We start from the raw sequence: 24074 nt of genomic DNA, 5'->3' as shown, positions 1-24074 counted from the left end.
ACATAATGAAATTTAAAAAAAAAGAAAGAATTTCTCAAACTCAACACCCAAAAAACAAATAATCAAGTCAAAAAATGGGCAGAAGACATGAACAGACATTTCTCCAAAGAAGACATACAAATGGCCAACAGACACATGAAAAAATGTTCATCATCATTAGCTATCAGGGAAATTCAAATCAAAGCCACATTGAGATACAACCTTACACCAGTTAGAATGGCAAAAATGGACAGGGCAAGAAACAACAAATGTTGGAGAGGTGGTGGGGAAAGGGGAACCCTCTTACACTGTTGGTGGGAATGCAAGCTAGTGCAGCCACTTTGGAAAACAGTGTGGAGGTTCCTCAAAAAGTTAAAAGTAGAGCTACCCAGGAATTGCACTCCTGGACATTTACCCCAAAGGTACAGATGTAGTGAAAAGAAGGGCCATATGCACCCCAATGTTCATAGCAGCAATGTCTGCAATAGCCAAACTGTGGAAAGAGCTGAGATGCCCTTCAACAGATGAATGGATAAAGAAGATGTGATCCATATATACAATGGAATATTACTCAGCCATCAGAAAGGATGAATACCCAACTTTTGCATCAACATGGATGGGACTGGAGGAGATTATGTTAAGTAAATAAATCAAGCAGAGAAAATCAATTATCATATGGTTCACTTATTTCTGGAACATAAGGAATAACATGGAGGACATTAGGAGAAGGAAGGGAAAGGGGGGAAATCAGAGGGGGAGATGAACCATGAGAGACTATGGACTCCAGGAAACAAACTGAGGGTGTTAGAGGGGAGGGGGGTGGGGGGATGGGTTAGCCTGGTGATGGGTATTAAGGAGGGCATGTATTGCACGGAGCACTGGGTGTTATACGAAAACAATGAATCATGGAACACATCAAAAACTAATGATGTACTGGGTGCCTGGGTGGCTCAGTTGCTTAAGCGACTGCCTTCGGCTCAGGTCATGATCCTGGAGTTCCGGGATCGAGTCCCGCATCGGGCTCCCTGCTCGGCAGGGAGTCTGCTTCTCCCTCTGCCCCTCCCCCCTCTCATGTGCTCTCTCTCATTCTCTCTCTCTGAAATAAATAAATAAAATCTTAAAAAAAAAAAAAACTAATGATGTACTGTATGGTGACTAACATAACATGATAAAAAAAAGAAACATCAAAAAAGAAAAAAAATTGACATTTTAAATTGTAATGTGTCTTGGTGTGGGTTCATGTTATTTGGAACTCTCTGGACATTCTGTATCTGTATGTTTCCTTCCTCAGGTTAAGGAAGTTTTCAGCCATTATTTCTTGAAATAAATTTTCTGTCTCTTTCTTTCTTCTTCTGGGACTCCTACAATGTGAATGTTAGTCTGTTTGAGGCTTTCCCATAAATTCCTTAAGCTATTCACATTTTTTTCTTTTTTGCTGCTCTGATTGGGTGAGCTTCTCTTCCTTGTCTTTGAGTTCACTGATCCTTTCTTGCTTCATCTAGTCTGCTGTTGATTCCCTCTAATGTATTTCTGAGTCCAATCAATATATTCTCTGTCCAATCAATATATTCTCTGTCCAATCAATATAAGCTCTGTGACTTCTGTTTGGCACTTTCTTATCTCCTTGTTGAAATTCTCACTTTATTTATTTTTCTCCTGAGTTCAGTCAACATCGTTTTATAAAAGATTTTATTCATTTATTTGAGAGAGACAGAGAGAGAGAGCAAGGGGAGGGACAGAGGGAGGGAGAGAGAGAATCTCAAGCAGACTTTGTGCTGAGCATAAAGCCCAATGCAGGGCTTGATCTCACAACTCTGAGATTGTGACCTGAGCTAAAATCAAAAGTTGGATGCTTAACCAACTGAGCCACCCAGGCACCCTAGTGAGCATCTTTACAAACATTACTTTGAACTCTTTATCAAGTAAATTACTTATCTCTGTTTCATTAAGTTTTTTTTTCCTGAGGTTTTATCTTTTTCTTTCATTTGGAACATGTTCCTCTCTTTTTTAATTTTCCTTTACACTCTGTTTTGGGCTATGCATTAGATGAAACAGCCACCTCTCCCTGTCATGAAGGGTTAGCCTCATATAGGAAATGAACCCTATTGTTCAACCCTGCCCTAGCTCTTGGTTGTGTCTCAAACCTTTGTGATTGTCCAGGCAGCCTATTTTATTTTTAATAGCTCCTAGTAGTTGAGGGTGTGCCAAGATGTCAGTGTCCCAAAGGGGAGGATCTCAATCACCATCTAGCTTCAGTCTGATTAGAAACCAGACCCTCAGACAACAGCTTTTAAAGAATGCAAATATATACAGTCCTGTAAGACTACAAGTGTGAGCCCCCACTGGACACTAGAGCCAAACTAGAGTTCTTCCCTGAGCAGCAGTCACAAAACTTGGGCCTCCACATAAGCATATGGGCTTTATTCTGGAAGACGCCAATGAGCTATAGTGAGGTAGAGGGACAGCACAATGGTAGTGTGCCCCAGGTTATGTTTTCTGAGAGCAACTTTATAGCTCCTAGATGTGTGCCAAATCTTAAACCTGCCCCTAAGACTGAAGTTCCAGGACAAGCAAGTAGGCCTCTTTAACAGAATAGCTGGGTGTGTATTTCAGTCTGCTGCTTGTGCAGTGCCTTGGGGGTAGTAGCCTTCCAAGAACTATTTTTCTGATTGTTACAGACCTGTGGGGCCCAGAAACATAAGATTCCCTGGCCACCAGAGCCAGGTATTCAAGGGTTATCTCCTGGGTGGCAGCTGCAAAAACCAGGGCACCATACATAAAAACTGGGGCACCAGATACTTATATACACTACCTCAGAGATGTTGGCACTCTGAAGCCTGGCAAAGGAAGAACATGAAAATAGTGCCACCCTCTAAGGTCTCAAGAAAGGTGTACACTCAGGCCTTAGATATATGCTTAATTAGAAACTTAATGTTCAGGCTGCAGCTATGATAATAAGCTAATTAAACCGCTTTCACAGAAAGAGTGAGGTCTTGGGTCTGTTGTCCCTTGCTGTGCCTTCAGAGTGGTAGCTGTTAAAGAATGCTTCCTCCATTGGATACAGTTCTTTCGGACTGGTGAGTGTAAGCCCTGCTAGCCACCAGAGCCAGGCAATGTAGAGGTGTCCTCTGGCAGCAGCCACAAAAATCATGGCACCAGAAATGGTATAAACTCCTTTATGTAAGATACCAATGAGCTGGAGCAAGGCAAGGGAGTATAAAGATCACACCCAAGTAGTTCTCTTTCTCAGAAAGACTAAGTGTGTATTTCAACCTGATAATCTGTGCAGTATCCTGGTAATGGTAATATACCACAAACTGTCTCTTCAATTATTACAATCCCATGGGACTTAAAATTGCAAGCCTGCTAGGTCTCCAGAGTCAGGTGATCAAGAGACATCCCTTAGGCAACAGCCACAAAAGTCAGGTCACCAAATGTAAAAATTTGGGCACCAGATATGTGTGGAAGCTTTCTTCCAGAAGATACTAGTGCTCTGGAATGTGACAGAGGGAGAGAGCAAAAATTGTTTCCACTGGCTGCAGTGAAGTAAAGAAGGAGTACAAAGGTAGAAACTGCTGTAAAAAGAAAAACAAAAATAAAGGAAAAAACAAAAACCTAAAAAGTAACAAGGGAAAGGAAAATAAGGAAAGTAAGAATAAAAAAATAAAAAAAAGATGGTGCCCGCTGACTTTAGTAGGCCTGAGGGAGAGCAGGAGGATATTGTCTTCTTGCCTCAGTCCCTAAAGAGTATTAAGAATATTTCAGCAGATACCTGACCCTCAGACCAATGTTCTAAAATTCGCAAATTAATCTGTTTCACATGAAGTCTAGACACTTTTCAAGGGGCTGCTTTGTACTGAGCCCTAAAATGGGTGACTGTGCAAAGGAGGCCTTTAAGAGCTGTTTCTCAGTTTGCCACAGCCCCAAGGGTCTCATGGGGTTGAGGCTTGTTGACCTTCAAAGCCAGATGTTTTTGAGGCTTGTCTCTCACATATCAGTCTTAAAAATTGGGGTCCCCAATATGGGGTATAAACACTTTGCTCCTCAAGTTGAAGCTCCAGATTTTTGAATCACTCCCCACCTCAATTGTGGATCACTGAGCCAGGGTAAGAGTTTATGGTGAGATTGCATCTCAGCTTTCCTTACCACTTTGATGTGGTTTCCCTACATTTTCAAATGTAAAGGGGTCACTCTGCCAGTGTTTAGTTTTTATTTTTGTTTTTGTTTTCCCCATAGAAAATTATTCTCTATATAGCTCTAGATTTGATATGTCCTTGGGAGGAGGTGAATTCAGGGTCTTTCAATGTTACCACTTTGAACTGGAACCAAATCTGTAAAATTTACCACCTCATTACTTCCTACTCCCCTGTATATTTCTAGCCAAACTATAGTATTCAGTATTAGTCACCTCCCAGCTTTATTTCCCTTTCTACCTTTGGCGCAAGAGGGTTTCCAATAAGAATGTTTACTCTTCCTCTTTGGCAACAACTTGAAAACATTGCCATCATGTAAGACCCAATTCAGATGGAAATTCTCAGGTCATGGAAATCTACCCCCAACTCCAAAAGATCAGGAAATCTGCTAGCCTATAATAACAGCTACTGCAATTTTGCTACTTCCTTTCCCCATAGTAGCCTTTTTGGAATTCAGCTTCTGTAAACCAGTTGTTCCCTTTCCACTTTATCAATTCCGTACATTGAAAATTCTCAAAATACCTTAATTATTCATGTGTGGTAAATTTTGAACCCTGGGAGATTAATTAACTCTTTCAGAGACTTAGAGGATAATAGCATACTTTTACTTGTAATTACATATTGAATTTGTAATGCACCTAAAGTCTTAGTATTTGGTCAGAGTTAATATGACACTTAAATACTTATTACTTAAAAGTGGAAAGCAGTTTTAAGTTTATATTCATAAGCACTAACTTTACTTTTATGTTGGATTATAGTCCTATAAAATGTGCAAAAGAATGTAAGGAAAAACGATTTACTTACAGTAGCAATTTTATTGTAGGGAAGTTAAATTTTCAAATAAGAGTATTATGCTTAATATTTTTATAGAAATGACCACATGCTACATAAGAATAATTTATTTAATCCATGATAAGTGTTATATCTGTACTCTGCTCATATTTAAAACTTTCTAAAAGTGAACAGCATAACCAATCATGCATAAACTGCATTTAAGGGGCGCCTGGGTGGCTCAGATGGTTAAGTGTCTGCCTTTGGCTCAGGTCATGATCTCAGGGTCCTGGGATCGAGTCCCACATCGGGCTTCCTGCTCCTTGGGAGCCTGCTTCTCCCTCTGCCTCTCTCTGTCTGTCTCTGTCTCTCATGAATAAATAAATAAAATCTTTAAAAAATAAATAAATAAACTGCATTTAAGGTCATATAGATTATTGTACAAAGTTATTTTATCTCTCAAAACTTCTTCCTTCTTTTTACTGAAACTATCAGGTTAAGGAGTCTTTTATCAGTATTATAAGATTCTGAATGGTATCTAAGTGAATTTTGACAAGCATCTTGCAGAGATATGGAGGCAAATATATAGATTTTTTTGGTGACTTTTTAGAAAAGCTGATTCAAAGGGATATATTTTCCTGTCTTATTTGTCTTGCATCATGTCTCTGTAATAAGCATACAGATAAATGTTAAAATTGTTCGTTGTAATAACTTAAAGCAATTTCACTGATTTACTGAGCTGTTATCTCATAAAATCAAACACTGTCATCTTTATGTCAGCATTGTATAAGGCATCCCAGCTTTTAAAATTCAAGAACCAGCCATTACTTGCTTTGATGTTATATTTTTCTCTCTTATTACAATAGGAATTCATATGTCAAAAAAGCCCAAAGATTCCACCTTAATGATGGCCAAATGAAAAGTACATATATTAATTAGCCCACTTATCTACAAATCCTGTGTTCAAAGCTCTATCTCTAAGCAGCAACTTCAAAGTAAGTGTGAGTATTTAGAATTGAAATACCTTTTCTCTGCAAACAGCAGGATGTGTACTTCCAAATAGTTTTCTTTCAAAATTATATTCTTAGAGTGGGGCCGTCTAGACAGTCATTCTGATAATGCTTCCATTAACTCCAAACATATCTGGAAATCTTCTTTAAGCAGTCTTTCAGAGGTAGGTTAATAAAGCACAAGAAAACCAGTTGCATTAATTTATAATTACAGAACTCTCTTCCTCCCTAGAAACCTTGTTCTTCTTTTAATTTCTCTGTTTTAGTTTTCCCTCCTTCCTTCACCTCAGCCAGTCTGTTCAAATGGATATACTGAAGACATCCACTTCCCTTCTTCTTCTGGCATGCAAAGTGCTTGTGCTATTTAAATTTCAGGCATAAGTGATGAAAGTGATGTATTGAGTTTCATAAATGCCAAACTGAGAAGCTGAGGATTGCTTATATTCAAATCCTCCATAATGGCTCTGAAATAATAGATATAACCACTAGAAAAATGAAGATAAAGAGATTGCCAGAAGGAGGACAAATGCTTTTCCTCCCATTCATTTATGATGTGATAATGTTTTTTGTTTCTAATGAATATCTGTGTGCTCTACTGACAGAACTTTCTTAATAAACACAAATTTATTCAATGATGTATAGTAATATTTTAAAAGAAAGAAGTTGGGCAAGCTCCAAAAAAAATCTAAATTTCACAAAATGTTCATCTCTCAGATTTTTTGCCGCCCCCCCCCAGCAACATTAAATATGTCAATTAAGTCAAGATAAACAAAAACAAAAATAGCCTCTTGGGACTATCAAAATAAAAAAGATTTTGCACAGTGAAGGAAACCATCAACAAAACAAAAAAGCAGCCTACTGAATGGGAGAAGATATTTGCAATGATATATCCAATAAGGGGTTAATATCCAAAATATATAAAGAACTTCTACATCTGTCAGTTTCTTTCTTTCTTTATTTCATCTATTTATGGGTTTTCTATGAACTACATTAAGCCTTAAAATATCTTTGGTAGGGAATAATGAACTATTTGGGTTTCCTATATCTCTAATCATTAAACTGTAGATTGGGACAGTATTAGTAAAAACTATCTATTTATCATTTGATGCTCTGTAGCTGGAAGACTGATCTGCCAATCCCATAACCCAGACTTTTCAGATAATCTCAAGCAAATTGTGTAGAAATGGTCTTGGTCTCATGCAGCTTAGCTTTGGTCTGTGTCTTCACTACTTAAGTCAAGTTTAATATTGACTTAGTAAAAGTAACAACACAAATAGAGGGAATAACTTAAGCATATGTGGTGTATACAGGACAAATTTTAGATTACCACTGTTTATCCTGAGGCAAGTTACTTCCCCTCTCTGAGGTTCTACTTATCATTTGTATTGGAAACTTCCACAAGTTTGTTAGAAGGGCCAGATGAGATGCTTGCTATATTGTGAAAGTACCCAAGAAACTGATAACCCAAAATACAATAGGCATTCAATACATTTTCGGTGAATGAACAAATTCCCATGCCCTTTATTCAGTAATAGGTTTGTGGCCCTGAAATTTATGCACACATTACTTCAATCGTCACTCCCCCTTGCCTGTGCATTTATCTCTTAGAAAGACTGAAGAATTTTATTCTCATTCACAAGTAAAAGTCTTCATATAAAAGAGATTTGCATTTAAAGTTTGGAAAAAGATTCATGTATTTATTGTATCATATTAACAATATATTTTCTAAAGAAATTTTTAAGATAAAATAATCCAATTTTCATTTGCTTGAAAACATCTGTCAAAACTTGAGCTAAGTTTCTTAAGAAAGTATCTTGAATTTCAAAGAGGAAACAGGCAAATTCTATCTTCCCTACCTCTCCCACATTTCTTATACACTGTCACCCCCATTACATCCCTGTGACCACAACTATCACACAAGATTTCCATTGTTCCAAAACTTCCATTAAACCAATTGTCTGGCTGGTCATTCTGGTCTTTGGGAAAAGCTAGGAAACATAGTTAAAGTCATAATTGAAGAGTTATTTTATTTTTAGCTAATCATTGATGAACCACTCTCCCTGCTCATAAGGCGGGAACGGGTCACAGAGCTTCCATGACGAGATAGTTGGTCACGAAACTCTGAGGCCATGAAATAATAGAGAATTGGATCCAAAAGACAGCAGAGACTTGCAAGGCATAGACAAAAAGGGTGGAAATACAGTGTGCTTTGGACAATGGGACAACTACTAATGATGGTTTCCTTCACCATAGTGTAAAAAATGAAGTTGATATGATAAGGAGTGAAGCAGATGAAAAAGACTGCAGCACACATAAAAACCATCCGCAGTGCTTTCTGCCGCTCACTGATTCCTTGGAAAGCCATTGGTGGCTGTCTCAAGGATATAGTAGTTTTCCAAGTACACCATGCGATGATTACTACTGGGACCACAAATCCTGCCAGCTCAGCAACTGTAATCATTCCAACCAAAGCCACTGCATTCATTTTCTTATAACCAAGATCAGCAAAACAGGACTCAGTGTTGTTGGCTAAGTAGGTGCTTCTCAGAAAGGGAAATGGCAAGCAGGCAGTTCCCACGATGATCCAGATGGCAGCACTGATGCCCACATCATACCTACGCTTCCAGTTTCTGGCCCTAAAGGGCTTGAGGAGAAAGAAACATCTCTGAAGGCTGATGCACGTCAGGAAATAAATGCTGGCATACATGTTGAGATACTTCAGGTAGAAGCACAGCAGGCAAAGGGCCTTCTGGAAAGGCCAGTGGTGGCTGATGTAATAGTAAATCCGGAGGGGTAATGACAGCACGTGAGCAAGGTCAGCCACAGAGAGGTTGATCATGAAAATGATGGCTTTATTTTTCTTGCTGATAAAGCGGCACAGAACCCACAAGGCTGCACTGTTGGCCAGAAGACCAGGGATGAATATGAGGATGTAGGTGGCTGCATAGAGGGAGTTCTGAAATGTCACATCAGTAGCATTGCAGTCAGTCTCAGCATTGCTGGTACCGTTGCTAACCATCTTGAATATTTCAGTATACTCATCAAGGTAAGCCGTGGAGTTATAATCCCTGCTTAATCAAAGAAAAAGAGTATAATGACTAACCAGTTCTATAGCCAACACACAGATTCCTTTTTATACTTAAAGAAACAGAGTATTAGAATTAGAAAAGACCTGTTTTCAGATGAAGAAGCAGATGCTCAAGGAATATATACTACTGATCCAAGGTCACCTAATGAATCAGGAAACCATGGAATTGTCTCCAAACTGCCCTCCCAAATTGTCTAAGTTGTATCTTGTAAGCAAGGATGTCCTGAAATATTTAGTTTATTGTTCTTACCACAACAAAAAGGGTATGGCATTTCAGTCTGTTCTTTTTGCATCCAAATTTTTCTTGCCCCAAGCCCTGCTCATTTACAATTGCAATGATAGAAATCCAGCCTTACCTTTTACATCCCCTTTCTTCTCCTTTGGGTTCTGACTTCCTACCTTCCTTCCTACAGCACTTGAAAAATGGTCTTGCATCTTTAGCCCACATTGCCAGTATACTGGCTGAGTTTCAGGACTTGGGAGCACTAACTTCTTATCATTCTATCACAATAGCATAAGTGGTTCTCATACACATTGTCTCTTTCTCTCTCTCTGGCTTAGGTCTTATTCCAATTTACATGAAAAACATCATTAATACATGAAATCAGAATCTGAACTAGGAATTCCCCTTCATGATCTGAAAGGGAAGAGACTAATTTTCTCCCTAAGAATTCTGTACTGGTGTGACATCATGGACATGGCAGATGATCCAACGGTCACAGTAAACATTGATTAGGGAACCAGTAAAATAGGCCAAAAAATCATTTTTTGGAAACAATTTAAAGCTTAATGCTTTTTTCATTAAAATAGTCATCATCATAAGAAAAAATATGAATGTCCTTAATTTTATTTTATGCTTTAGTGTGGTTTTTATTATGTAATATATATAGAACATGGGTAAAATAAAGTAATCTTTAGGGTTTCTCAAAGTCTGGTCATGGATTTACACAGGCTGCCTGCAAATAATAAGAGAGCAATGACTTCATTATTTTAGTTTAAAACTCTTGTAGAATTTTAGACTGAAAAATACCTTTAAGAAATCATTTAAGTCAACCTTCACATAATACATGTAGAAGTAAGACCAGAAGAGGTTTATTAAGGCCAAAAAGATACTAAACAGAAGATCTGGGACTTCAAATGGGATTATAAAGTGCCTAATCCTTATAAACACCCTTCTCTTCATTTGTTTTCCTCCCCCAAACAAATTTTACAAACATAGCTTCTGTTCATATTGCAAGAATGTTTACTGCATTTAGGGCTAGAAGTGGAATACAGTAGTGAGGTTGCTTCTTAGGTGAAATAACATTTTTGTTGTTTTAATTGTTTCTGTTTTGTTTTAAGTATGTTTACAAAACAAAGAAGTGGTTGCTTTTAGATTCTCCTCCTAAGTAGCAGAATGACTTCTTATAGCATTTTAAGTCCTATTCCAGGGAATAGAAATGTGAATTAAAAACAGAACCCCAAATGATTAAATCACATACAAAAAAGTCAACATTCTGAGCTACCATTATTCTAAAGAGTACTTTCACTTTCCCTCCCCTATTTCATCCTTGCTACTTGGCTTGTGACATGTTCTAAAAAGTCATGCAGTCATCTTGCTTATGTATGTATGACTTTGAACAGAAGGTGGAGTGTTGTTCACAGGTGGAAAGAGAAAATAATTATCATGGTGTGACTATCAAGAATGCACCCCAGAATCTGCAATGAAATTTTTCACATGCATTATCCAATTTCATTCTCATAGCTATCATCAGAGGTAGGTACTATTATTACTCTTGTAGTGCAGATAAAGTAACTGAGGTTCAGAGAGATACAGTAAATTTTCTGGGGTAACAAACCTAGAAAATAGTAAAAATGGGATATACTATTATGGCTTCTTTTCTCCAAAGCCTATGCAATTTCCACTACACCACTTTCTTCTCTCTGCTTAGGAGGGGCTACTTAATAGAATGGGGCTTACGACATCTGGAGGGCACATTATAGAAGAACCTTTCTAATCCCGTAGTGGGATCTTATAATCTTATAACACTAGGATTACTCTAGTTAGGCTATTATAATATAACTAAACACCTGTCCCCACACATGACACCCATCCTTCCTCAACACCCACTTTGAGTTCATTATTGGCAATGTTTCTACTATTATCTATTATCCATGCAAAAACTGTGAGAAACCAAGGGAAGATTCATCAAGTGCACTACAGTTCCAAGAACTGAGAACATCTCACACCCACCCAAATCACACTCCTACTTTTGTACTTTATAGACATGGGTATTTGTTCCTGCTTCACTGGTGTAGAAAGTTTCACTTACTAAAGGGGGATGTTCCATTCACAGCTCTGTGTTAAATAACAGAAACTTATTAAGCCAGAACAGCCAGCTAGAGATCAAGTTCACACCTTCTGTGTGTGTGTGTGTGTGTGTGTGTGGCGGGGGGGGGGGTTATGCCTCTGCAATTCACAGTTTATTGTGAGCTTAGAGATTTGCATGCTCTGCTTTCCAAAATCTCTTTTCCAGACTGAAGGGAAGATAGGAGGATTTTGCCCCAAATCTGGTGACAATTAAATGTAAAATTCCCATGGTAGGGTGAAGCTGGGGGAATTTGGTTTGGGTAGCACAGAAATATAAGCTCTCTCAGGAAATATTTAGCTTACTGTGGACAATCTGTGACATTTCTGAAATTTAATAAAAGAGAACAACCTAAGAAGCCACTAATAGAAAAATGCTGAATGGAAAGGCTAAGGTTGAAGTACATTCCTTCTGTCTCTGCTTCTGCCACTGTCTCTGTTTCTCTCTGCCTCTAGTTCTGTTGTTGACTATTTCTAGTTGGCTTGTGCTACCTATGTTGCCAATTTTTCTCCCCTTAAATCTAGATATATCTTTGGTTCCTGTCTCAGAAAAATGTGTAAGATTGGTGATTCATTCCTGAATCTGAGCCTCCCTTCTCAATAAGTATCATGACTTTCCTCCGACACTCAAGCTGGAAAGTAAGAATTTTGCTAACCATTATCACTACATTTCCCCCATATCCAATCAGAAACCAGGTGATTCTCCCTCCTGAATATCTCTCCAATCCATCTATACTTCCACTGTTGCCATCCTAATCTAGGCCACTGTCACCTTTCCTCTTGACTATTGAAAGAGATTGATTTACCATACTCCCTGCACTCCAGTCTTAACCCCTGCAATCCATTCCCCATACTGTATCTAACACTAACATTAATTTTCACTACCATTTATTGAGGGCTACCATTTATTTACAGGCAAAGCACTCTTCATATATTATCTCATTAATCCTCATAGCAGCCCTATGATTATTTCCATATCACTGATGAGGAAACTAAGACCAAAAGAGGTTAAATAAGTTGCAACAGTCACAAAACTTGCTTTGTGTAGAGATAGTATATTAGAATTGGAAACTACCCTTGTTTCCATACTCCCTTACCTTTGCTGTGGCACTTATTAACCCCTTCTAACACTTTCTATACTGTGGCCCAAATAATCTTTCTTTGAAATATGTCATTCTCTTCCCTAAAATCCTTTGCTGGCTTTCTATTGTATGAAGGCCAAACTTTTCACCATAGCTTAAAGGCTGTAGCTAATATGTCTCCTGTGCCCTTCAACATCACTTCATTCCATTCTCTTCCTCATTCTCTATGTTTCAACTACACTGAGATGTTTTCAGTTTCTAGAACAAGCCAAGTTTTTTCCTGATGAAGGCCTCTGCACATTTATTCTCTGTCTGGAATTACCTCCCTCCAGGGCTTCACATGTCTGGTTCCTTTTAATCTCAGTTTGCAGATCAGAGAGACCTTCACTGCCAATACTATGTAGGTAAACATGCACATCATTATATACTCTCAAACTTTCAGTTCCTTCCTTCATAGCATCAACATTTGTAATTTAAATGTTTACTTGTCTGTTGTCTTTTTCACCCATTGTGCCATTAGCTTCATTAGTACCATAACAAGATCTGTTATGTTAATCACCATATAGCCAGGACAGCCAGCTACTTAGGAAGCACTCACAGAAAAGTCGCATAATTGGATTGGACTGTAGACGGTAGTTTAAAGTCCCTGTTTGGAAGCATTAAGCAAAAATGCAAACTTGGATATGTTAACTAATACATTTCTGCTGCTTGCTATTTCCCTATGATGTTGTCTTCTGATTTGGGTTATTATCATCAGTGTTCCTTGCACCTACCCTTTTAACTCAGAAAATTCATACCTGTAGAAACTTGAGAGAAATGCAAAATAATTTAGAAAGCCCAAGTGGTCAGACATATTCTATGGGTAGAAACCAGCACCACCCAAGGTCTCAGAGTATCATTAAGACTATTATCTGGAACTCAGAAAGAAGCTAGTCCTTGTGGTCTACTTCTAAAAGTATCTCAATCTTTTATTTTTCTTGGCTGCCATTCTGCAAAGGGCAAAACTGTCTTATCTCATCAGCAAATAGCTTCTTACCCGCCTATGAATAGGAACTGAAAGGAGAGTGAGAAGGCTTCATCTGTAGTCACTAAAGCTCTCCAAACATTAAAAGTAAGCATAAAGGAAAAATAACTCTATTTAGTTTAGTTTTGTTTTGTTTTGTTTTTTTGCCATGGCTTTTTGAGGACTCTGGCTGCCTTAATCAGCATATATTTAATACACATAATCTTATAAACTCTGTGGTAGGTCCTGTGGAAAATACAGAACTATCTGCCATAATCTCTGTCCCTGAGAAGCTTCTGGTCTGGTGGGAGAAATATTTTTAAAATCTCCAACATCATAAACAGTGCATGACAAGAACTGTAGTAAGTGGTATAAGTGATAAGAAATCCTCATATTATCATAGCATCATCCCTGTAAGATAAGTGAGACAATACCAGTAATACCCCTACCATAGTGTTTAACTGACAAAGAGATTTATTCATGAACAATTAAATACCTTGTTCAAGGTCACCTAGTAAGAACATGATGGAACTGAGACCAGAAGTCAGACTTGTAGACCTCTTAATGCTCTTTTTACAATGTCAGGCAGCTTTTATTGAATTCTGAGAGACAGAGCATCTCAAGCCAGAAGAGATAGTACTTGTCCCAAGCCATCTGAATTTTCTTATTGGTCCCTGTAGGGACAGGGTTGGAAAGAAAAACAGAGATGGTGACTGAGGAAGAGATAAAATTAACTTACTTTTCCTGAAGTATACACTATTTAATTTAAATCCTAATAGCTCTCTAAAGTTTTGGTCAAGTTTCATCTATTCAAGAAAGCCTGCACTGAGTATTACCAATGCTATTCATCTGGGATTCAGTGGATTAGGATTTCATACAGCAAATTAAAATTCTGCTATGGGTGTATCCAGTATGTTGACTGCTAAGAATAGTAGAGCAAGGTGGGAAATTTCAGAGGAGAATAATGCATGACTGTTGTCCTCAAAATGTTTATAGTCATTTAAGAGAGATAGACATAAGAATAACTAACCATAATAGATTTTTGAAACTTGCCATGAAGAGATAATAGAGAAGTTTTTATGGGAGTAGAAATGAATCCTGCACAGAAGAGGAGGATTGGAAGTTCAACTTAAAGGTAAATCCATTTTCAACAAGCAGTTTGGGTGGGCAGGGTACTGGAGAAGAAAGGGTGGGAGAAGAATGACAGCAATGAATAGATAGCATTCAAACATCCTGAAGTTAATAAAGGACCTATAGATAGCAATAATAGGTGTTCTAGTCTAGCTGGAAAACAGAGTGAGATGGTGGGAAAGGTAGAATGAGAAGTAAGAATGGGAGAAGGTAGTAAAAGGAAAAATAAACTAAAAAGGTAGATGCAACCCAGTCATGGAAGGTTTTAGGAGGAGTCATAGAAGGATTCTGGGAGGATATGTCATATTACCATACTGATGGTTTAAAACAATCACTCTGGCAGAAGTGTAGAAGATGGATTGGAAAGATGGGACATGAAAGACAGGAAGTCCATATCAGCTGGGAGTTTGTAGAGTGACCATCAGTTTTGTTTGCTTAAGACTGAGGGTTTCCTGAAACAGGATTTTCAGGGCTAAAACTATGAAAGTCCAAGGGAAACTACAGTTGGTTACCCTACTGGTGCAACAGTTGAGGTAAAAACAACAACAGCAATGAATTTGGCATGGCAGGAATAATAACATTACAAGAAAAATCATGTATGGAATTAGCCAGTTTGAGATACCATTTGACTGAGGAGTCAAAGATACATTCAGTTATAAAATGTGTGAAAATTTATAAAAAGATATCACAGTTTTGCACTTTTCCAAAGCACTTTCGGATTATCCTTATTACAGGACTTTTGAAGTTTGTACTCTCTGCCAAGCATCATCAATTCTTGACTCTCTAACATTATATTTACTAAGTTTCACCATACTAGCCTGCATCATACATTCCCAGAGACTTCAAATATTTAAATCCCTCCAATTCTGATGGTCCAACCCAGCACCCACCCTTATCCTACTTCCTCCCTTATTCAGCCTACATTAAATGGTCAAACCAACTACTCTCACACAAGAAATCTCAACTTCCTTGTTCACCATTCTTCTGCTGTACCAGACTGGCAACGCCTTAATCCCAGATCAAGTCCACAATCCATTTTCTTTTTTACTATTCAAACTGCTGAATGATCCTATTAAGAATACTAGGGTTTATTTGGAATGCCAAAACTAGAAATTTATGATCTCCAGCCTAAGATTTTTTTGCTCCAGACTCTCCTTGCACATCCTTGATTAGTATGTTTTTCCATTTCCATGGTGGCCATTCAGCACCTTTACAACTTGACTAAAGCTTCTTTTCTCCTATTCTCCCATCCCTCACCTTTCTCAACAAAGAGTGTTTTTTAGGGGTTTTATTTAAATTCTAGTTAGTTAACATAAAATATAATATTAATTTCAGGTGTACAATATAGTGACTTAACACTTCCATACAACACCCAGTGCTCATCACACGAAGTGCACTCTTTAATCCCCATCATCTACTTTACCCATCTCCCCACCTACCTCCATTCTAGTAACCATCAGTTTGTTCTCTATAGTTAAGAGTCTGTTTCTTGATTTGTCTCTCTCTTGTTCCATTTGTTTTCTTTCTTAAATTCTACATATGAGTGAAATCATATTGTATTTGTCTTTATATGACTAACTTATTTTGCTTAGCATTATACTCTCTAGTTCCATCTACGTCATTGCAAATGGCAAGATTTCATTCTTTTTTATGGCTAAGTAATATTCCATTGTATATATACCTATATCACATCTTCTTTATCCATTCATGAGTCAATGGATGTTTGTGCTGTTTCCATAATTTGGCTATGATAGATAATGCTGCTATAAACATCTGGGTGCATGTATCACTTTGAATTGGTATTTTTGTATTCTTTGGGCAAATACATAGTAGTGCAATTGCTGGGTCATAGGGTAGTTCTATTTATAACTTTTTGAGAAACCTCCACACTATTTTCCAGAGTGGCTGCCCCAATTTGCATTCCCACCAACTATTCAGCAGAAAGTCTTAACTTCTCAAATCACAGAGAAAATTGAGGTTATTGGGTGAGAAGTAACTCAATTTCATCTACTGTCTCCCCCCAACTCATATAATCTTAAGTACAACTACATCTTTCTTTCTTTCCAACACAGCTGCCTTTCCTGTTGCTCAAGATGAATTCCCATGCTCTCAATTTACTTTATCTCTCTCAGGATCTTCTTTCATTAATTGTTCCCTTTTACTCTAGATCATCATGCTCTCCTCCATTCTCAGTTGGATCTTTTTCATCAAGTCTCACCAACCTCCAAAATAATTCTTTTGTGTATTCATCCTACTCTATCTCTTTGTTACTTTTTTCTCTTCTTAAATAAACTTCTCAAAATAATTGTTTACACTGATTGTTTCCTTTTCTTCACTCTCTTCTTTATGCACTTCAAGGTGGTGTATATACCCTCACAACCTCACTGAGACTGCTTAGCGAAGTGACAAGTGACCTTCATGTTGCTAAATCATGCAGGGCTTCTTTGTTGCCCCAGACACAATCTGCCCACTTCCATCTTTTTGCAAAGTTCTCTTCCTTTGGCTTTCAAACAAGAATTTCTTAATTCTACTCTTAACTATTTGTCCATTTATACTGAGTTTCTCTCATGGTTTCTTTTATTTTTTCACATCCATTAAATGTTTGTTTTCCCTAGTTCTGCATCTTCTTATTCATCATCTTCATGCTGAGTAACACCACCTACATTAATGGCTTCAGTTACCACCCATATCCTGATGACTTTCATTTCTCTATGTCCAGGCCTGGTCTCTCCTAAGATATTAAACCTATTTGTCCAGCATCCAGCTGAAATTTCACATATTAATATGTCTAGGCATCTCAAAATGAATATGTCCGATACAAAAGTCATCATATTCCCTGACCTTTTACTTACCCACCACTATCTATCAGACTTCTTAGAATAATCCTAGACTCCTTCTCTCTCAATCATGTTTTCTCTCCCTCCATCACTGTCACACTCTCTCTTCCCTTTCTGAATTATTGAAACACTCACTAACTGATCCATTTCCTTTGAGGATTGCCCTGTTAAAATCTATTAACTACTCTGCTATCAAAATGATGTATTAAAAATGCAAGCTGGGGCTACCATGTCACCATAGGAATTGCTTTAACAATACACTCACTGCATTATATCAAATGTTTCCATTTATGTCCATATTTCTAACTAAACTATGAGCACTTTGAAGGCAAAAACCACATCTCACTCTTTAAATCTCTAGAATCTAGCAGAATGACTGGCACATAGTCATTCAGTAGATATCTTTAACTGAAAAAAAAATACTCTGCTTTGTGACTCATAAACTCATATTGTTTAACTATTTATGGATCTTTCTACATTGGGTTGTGAAATCAGAGGTCATACTCTAAATTTCATTATCTATTTTTCTCTAACTCTAGAACAAAGCTAACCATACAGCACTATTAAAACAATTTTAATTGGCTCATGGAGAGATTAATTCCAAGGACCTAATCTCATTGTTGTTGTATAATCAACTCAGCTAACCAAAACCATACTGACAAAGTCCAGGCAAAATTATAACCTGTGAAAATGCCACATTCTCAGCATATACTTCAGCCCTTAGCTCTGTAGATGTGAACCACCTAGATAAAGATAAGAGCAGAATTTCCAGTGCCTCCAATATCACCCTTATCAAAATAAATGCCTCTTGGTCACTCCAGTGTGCAGTGCTCTGACCAGAATACATGCTTCTTACACCAAAGGCCAGGACCATGATGGGAGATGCCTCTTCTCTTCAAAGAGGGATCTGATGACAGGAGCCAATCCCTAAAGGGAAGTTTCTTCCTGGATCCTATCTCAGAGGCCAATATTTTACTTTTTCTCAGGGTTCTCTCTCAACTCTCATCTTTTCCTTGCACTGGAAAACTCTGTTATGACTGTCTCCTTCTTTGTACACATATGGTACTTTTATATGGACTTATAGCCTACACCATAACAATGTAGTCTCTCTGACAGAGGACTCTGTATCTTAGACTTTTATATTCTTCACTTTACTTAGCAGAGGGTTAGGCATGCCCTAAGTGCTCAGTTCATATACATTCATTTGCAAAGACAAGAATATATAGAATAAGCACATATAGGTAGAGCCTTAGCTTTACTTCTAATATCTATCTCATGAGCAACTCTCACCATCAATGGTCACAGTCTCCTCTGCTACTGAATATATGGTCAAAGCAAGGATAATAAGGTTGGAGTCTAATAAATCTGGACACCTAAGAATTCCAAAGCATGCCACCCCAGATTTTTATTTACAATCAAACAGGAACCCCAAAAGCTTAAGTAGGAATATGGTCATTAAACATTAACTTCACAGAAATAACTAAATTTTGTCTCAGAACATAAAGGTATGTCAGGTCTTTAAATATAACTCAGTGGAGCTGAGTCCAAAAACTTAGGAGGTACCAGTAAGATCTAACTGAAGGTAGTTTTGCTTCCCAACCAACTACCTAAATGCTAGATTTCACAAATGTGAAATTACATATGTCATCAGAATTTGTACCAGATTTCTAAGTTTCAGTGAAATGCTAAGTCCAAGAAGTTTCCACATGCATCCTGTCAGTCACTGTCCAAGTGTTATTCATATATTACGTTTAATCCTTGTAAGAGCTCTGAAGAAATTATTATTATACTCCTTTTACAGATCAGAAAATGGAGGCTCAGCAGGATTAACTTTCTCAAAGTCAGCTATTATGATTTCCATTGTAATTAAGCTGTTTATGAGCAGAGAAAGCTAAAACTTTTCTTACACAAACAATGTTTTCCACAAACAAAAATTTATTTTAAAGTGGCATTTCTAGGGATAAGACTGTTCATCAAAGATGAAGCTATTATTCTCCGTTCTAGTTCTAGCACTTTTATATCTATGCATATATGGCAAATGATTGCCTACCAGGTGTCCGGGTAAGATTGCATCAAAACCAAGGATCTTTAGGAAGTTTTGCAAGTGGCACAGTGAGGAGAGTGAAACCTAGGCTTCTGGTATCAAGGTGACTGCTCTTTTCCTATACAACTCTACAAATCTTCACTTTCTCAGTCCTTCCCCTCTTTTCACCCCTCATCATTAAGTCATTAATAACACTAAGTGAACATGTTTATCAAATTTGTGTCTCTTATTTTCTTTGATAATAGGGCCAGTATGTGGGGTTGTCATCTTTGAAGGGGAAGGGAAAATCAAATAGAGACAGGTTTCTGAGGGGGGCCCTCCCATTCCCTAAGGGACAACCTTTACAAGTCATTTGGGAACCTAACTTGATTTGCCTTACTTGACCTTTTTCTTCTTTAAACCATGAAAGTCTCACATGTATTACCTAAGCCAGTCTGACCAAGACCATAGTGCTCTTCATTCAATCACAATCACAGCCGAAAAAGAACAGCTGGAATTTGGAACTCTGTTATTTGCTGAATTGATTAGAATCAACTCTAAATCACTTGATATAAGAAACACTAAGATTTGGATATATTCTGTAAGTCTAGACAAGACATTTTTTCTATAAATTAGAGGAAGTAAAAATTTTTTCCTGAAAAATGAATTAAAGCAATTAGACTATTCATAAACAAAATCTTAAATGTTTGAATTTAACTTCCATGCATGCATCTTTATTAGATTTTTAATCATTTAGGAACGAGGCCTAATTAGATATCATTTTTGCAGTGGGGGAAGTATTTTGGAGGTGGAAAGAATCAGCTTCTTTGGGCAGAACTGGGGTTATATCTTAAGTTATCAGCTGACTAGCCTGAAGCAACTTCTTCATATCTTTGGGCTTCAGTTTCCTCATTTATAAAAGTAAGATCATAGTCCTTGCAACATAGATTGCTGTAAAGATTAAATGGAAAATGTACAAGAAATGACCTATTTTCATGTCTGGTACACAGTGACATTAAATAAATGTTAGTTCATTTCCCCTTTACTTGTACAGAAAGTAATCTCCACGGATTTTTTATTGGATCCTGTACTTTTCTGGGTTTAGAAAATCCCCAAAAATGTATGGTTATGGCTAACAGAACTAAAATAATAATTCTTAAAGTGGAAGGCTTGGAAGCGTGAGTCATCTGAAAAAAAGAATATTCCTTATTATAGTAAACATATTTGGGAATCAAAATCATTGTTCCTATAATACAAACTGTTGAAAGTACAGGTCTATAAAATCTTTGTAGCTGTTGAACACATAGTACTCAGAAAATGTCAATGTAATGGGTAGGTTTTTCTAGGAGTCTGGGGTCTGGTTCCTAGGGAAGCAAGTCCACGATAACCTTGTAGTGACATTTTTAGGTTTCTCAAAGGGAACTTTGGTTTTGAAAGATTGAGAAATAGTGATTAAGTGACAATGTCATTGTGGAAATCAGATTTCAGAGCTATTTCCCTTGTTTGTTGTTTGTATTTTTCATTAAAAAAAGGAAATTGCTTACAAAAAAAACTTGCCTGTGGTTTAAAAGTTGAATTCTCATGACAATATTATTCTGTAAGAAATATAATGGCCCTTGACAAAGTTTACTGGGTTCCATTTATGATCTAGGTTATATTTCCAGAAAGTCTTCTCTAGTTAGATTTTCATGCTATGGCCTTATTATTTACCACTTAATGATATACAACTCTTCTCAGGTACCTAGGAGCCTAGAGTCAAGTCATTGCGTTGTTACAAAGGAAAGTAAAGATCATCAATTCTAAGCTCTCCCACCTAATTACAGGTGAGAATATTGAGACCTACCAAAATAAAACTTGCCAAAGGCTACACAGTGAATCATTAGCAAAACTTGAACTAGGACCAAAACTTTTTGATTCTGTGTTTATTGATCCATCTACTTCATTACTCTGTCTGTGATACATGGAAACCAATACTAGATAAAAATTTCCTTGCAAAATATTCTGGCCTGGATGTAAGTAGACTTCTTGACCAAAAGTTTTACAATAAAGCACAGACTACCTACCGGTCATTGTCCTGACTATTGGAACTCTTAGAGTGGTTTCACAACAGACAGCTCTGTCCTCTTTGCTCAAGCTGTGGCTGAAGTGTAGAGACTGCCCTGCCTATTAAGATATCAGTTGACCTACCTCAAACACAACTGGCCATGAAAAGCCACCCCAAATCACCCAGAAGTATGCTCACTCATTTTTTAGTCTTATACTCTACCACTGCCAGGGTTTGAACAATCTATACAAAATGAACTCAATGACTTTCCCAGTTAAGTAAGCTTCATTAGGAACTGCTTTTAACAAAAAAGGACCTGTGTTCAACCTTTGTGTGCAAAGACAATTACCCTGAATGCATTACCTGATTCTTGTACAGTTCAGGCCATTTCCCACCTCAGTATACCAGCATACCACCTATTTTAGCAGTGAATAATTTTACTGTGTCACAATTACTAAGTGATAAACTCCTCAATTAATACAAATGACAGTGACATCCTGCATCCATTTAAGCAATCAAAATAAAAATTTCCCCACTGGCAGGATCTTTGGGACTGTGACTACTCTCCACCAAAATTACAACAAAGCTTATTATTTCACTAAGAATCATCTTGGTACCAAGAAGCATAGCACAGTCCACCTTTAAGGACTCCCCAACGGAAGTTTCCTTTTGACTCAGTCATCTTGGCTCAGAACCAGAGAGGTTACTAGCACTCAGAGTAATAAGAACAAAAATCACTTGAAAGATACGTGCCTCTTAAGTGCTCTGCTATCCAGTAGGGCTAAACTTGGGTCAACAAAGCAACTTATAAAAGATCAAGAAACACCTCTGAAAACACTCTTAAATCATTTGTCTTTACTTTTACATTTGTCTGAAATCAAGTGTCTTTGCTTCACTGGCTCTCAGTTTCCCCATCTGTATTGTGGTGGATTTGAATCTCTAAGAGCTCTTTCAACTCCAAAATCTATGATCTGATTCCTTCTATCCTCAAAGAACTTACTGTCTCTGTATATGTGGAAACTAAACTTACCAAAGCAAGAAGCTTATACACAAACTTTTCCTTCATTATGAAACTAGATAAATTATAGAGAGCAAAAATTCAAATACTCTTTTTCTGGCTGTATATGCCAACTTGTCCCAATGAGTCTCACAAACACAGTTTTCTTAACATTTTGTGCTCTCTTCCCTGGTGATGGAGAAACAAAGAGCCCTCATAAAAGAGTGAGCTGCGTCACATACTCCATGCACCTTGAGTAATGGTGGGGACTGATGGCATTAACTGACTTTGTTGTACTCTAGTTAGACTCAAGGGCAATCACCATTGATCCCGCTGTAAGAAGTCTGAAATGAGAAACCAGGGACCATTTTCAATTTGAACAATGGTCCCACATCTTCCTCTATCCTGGATCTTCATGCCCCCACCAATCTTCCCACATGGAACCACCAATTCCCAGATACTAGGCTGTAACTTACCCTGGAGCTTTGTCAGGATTAGCACTCTTGTTTCTTTGCAGGGAGCTGAGGGTGAAAAAGCCTAACTCTGGGTGGCACAGATCCTGCTGATAACTGAAAAATATGTTGTTGAAAGAGGAAGTTGAGTTCATTTGGTGTCTCACCACAGAAACCTTATTTGCACAAACCAAAGGTAAGTCCCTTGAGCAGATGACGGTACTCAAGTTTTATTTCATTTTTATTTCATTTGTACAGAGAAATTTGGACTTTGGAGACAAAGTCTGTGCAAAATCAAATGATAACTGCATACTAGCTTTCCTTTCTGTTCTTCACCCTATCTCCTTCCACCAAAACTCACATGTCTATCTGTCTCACTAGAATCTCCATGGCAAGATAGGATTTTGAGGCAAAATATGAAGAGAGTTTACTTTAGAACAAGAAAGTTGCAACTCCTTCAAGCCTGAGGTCATAGGGTGAAGAAACCTCAAAAATATGTCAGAACTAAGAGCAGTAGAACCATTTTTGCTACACTCTTCTTTCCATATGGCGTGCTCTTCCCTCAACCTCTCATCCCAAAGCTCATAATTTAATGTGTAGTTTAGTTATCTTTGTTGACAGTTTATCCTCTGTGTATACTGCAAACTGATTGAGGGCAAAAATCATGTTTGATTCATCTCTGTATTCCCAGTTAGTCTAGCACAAAGACTTTTTGTGTTTGTTAAATGAATAAGTGAGCTAATGAATGATAAAACTAAATGTTGAAATAATGCATGAATAAATAATTAAATAGTGTTGATTACAGAGTCTCTCTCCAGTGTACTAAGATTTTGATCTTCACGTATAATGTTTATGGGACCTTAAAGTGTGCAAATAAAGGAAAAAAATATACACCTGGGGATTATAGTGTTGGCCAAGTCTGAAAATAGTTATGAAACAAACAAAGCTTGCAAAGCATACAAACCTCTGTGGGCATGTAAGGGAACCACATTCAGAACCCAGGGCCAAGAGCTGCAAAGAGCCTTCCTGGTAATAACCATAGCAAAGGGAAAGCAAGAAAGTACAATGGGTTAGGTTGAACAGTAGCATTTTAATTTGTGGATTAAACTAATTAAAA

General features: G+C 37.5%; 1 protein-coding gene across 1 annotated transcript; it reads right to left on the bottom strand.

The window, feature by feature from the left end:
* Positions 1-7622: 7622 nt before the first annotated feature.
* On the bottom strand, positions 7623-23128 carry P2RY10 (P2Y receptor family member 10). Its single transcript, XM_035028799.1, has 2 exons — positions 22982-23128; positions 7623-9021 (listed from the first exon to the last, which is right to left on the bottom strand). The coding sequence occupies exons 1-2, from the start codon at positions 23110-23112 to the stop codon at positions 7986-7988; spliced, it is 1167 nt and encodes a 388-aa protein (XP_034884690.1). The 5' UTR covers positions 23113-23128; the 3' UTR covers positions 7623-7985.
* Positions 23129-24074: the final 946 nt, after the last annotated feature.

This window comes from Mirounga leonina, unplaced genomic scaffold (assembly GCF_011800145.1).
Source record: "Mirounga leonina isolate KUSES-001 unplaced genomic scaffold, KU_Mleo_1.0 Mir_204, whole genome shotgun sequence".
NCBI classification, from domain to species: Eukaryota; Metazoa; Chordata; class Mammalia; order Carnivora; family Phocidae; genus Mirounga; species Mirounga leonina.
The sequence above is the reverse complement of the archived record's forward strand: the minus strand, read 5'-3'. Positions and strand labels throughout refer to the sequence as shown.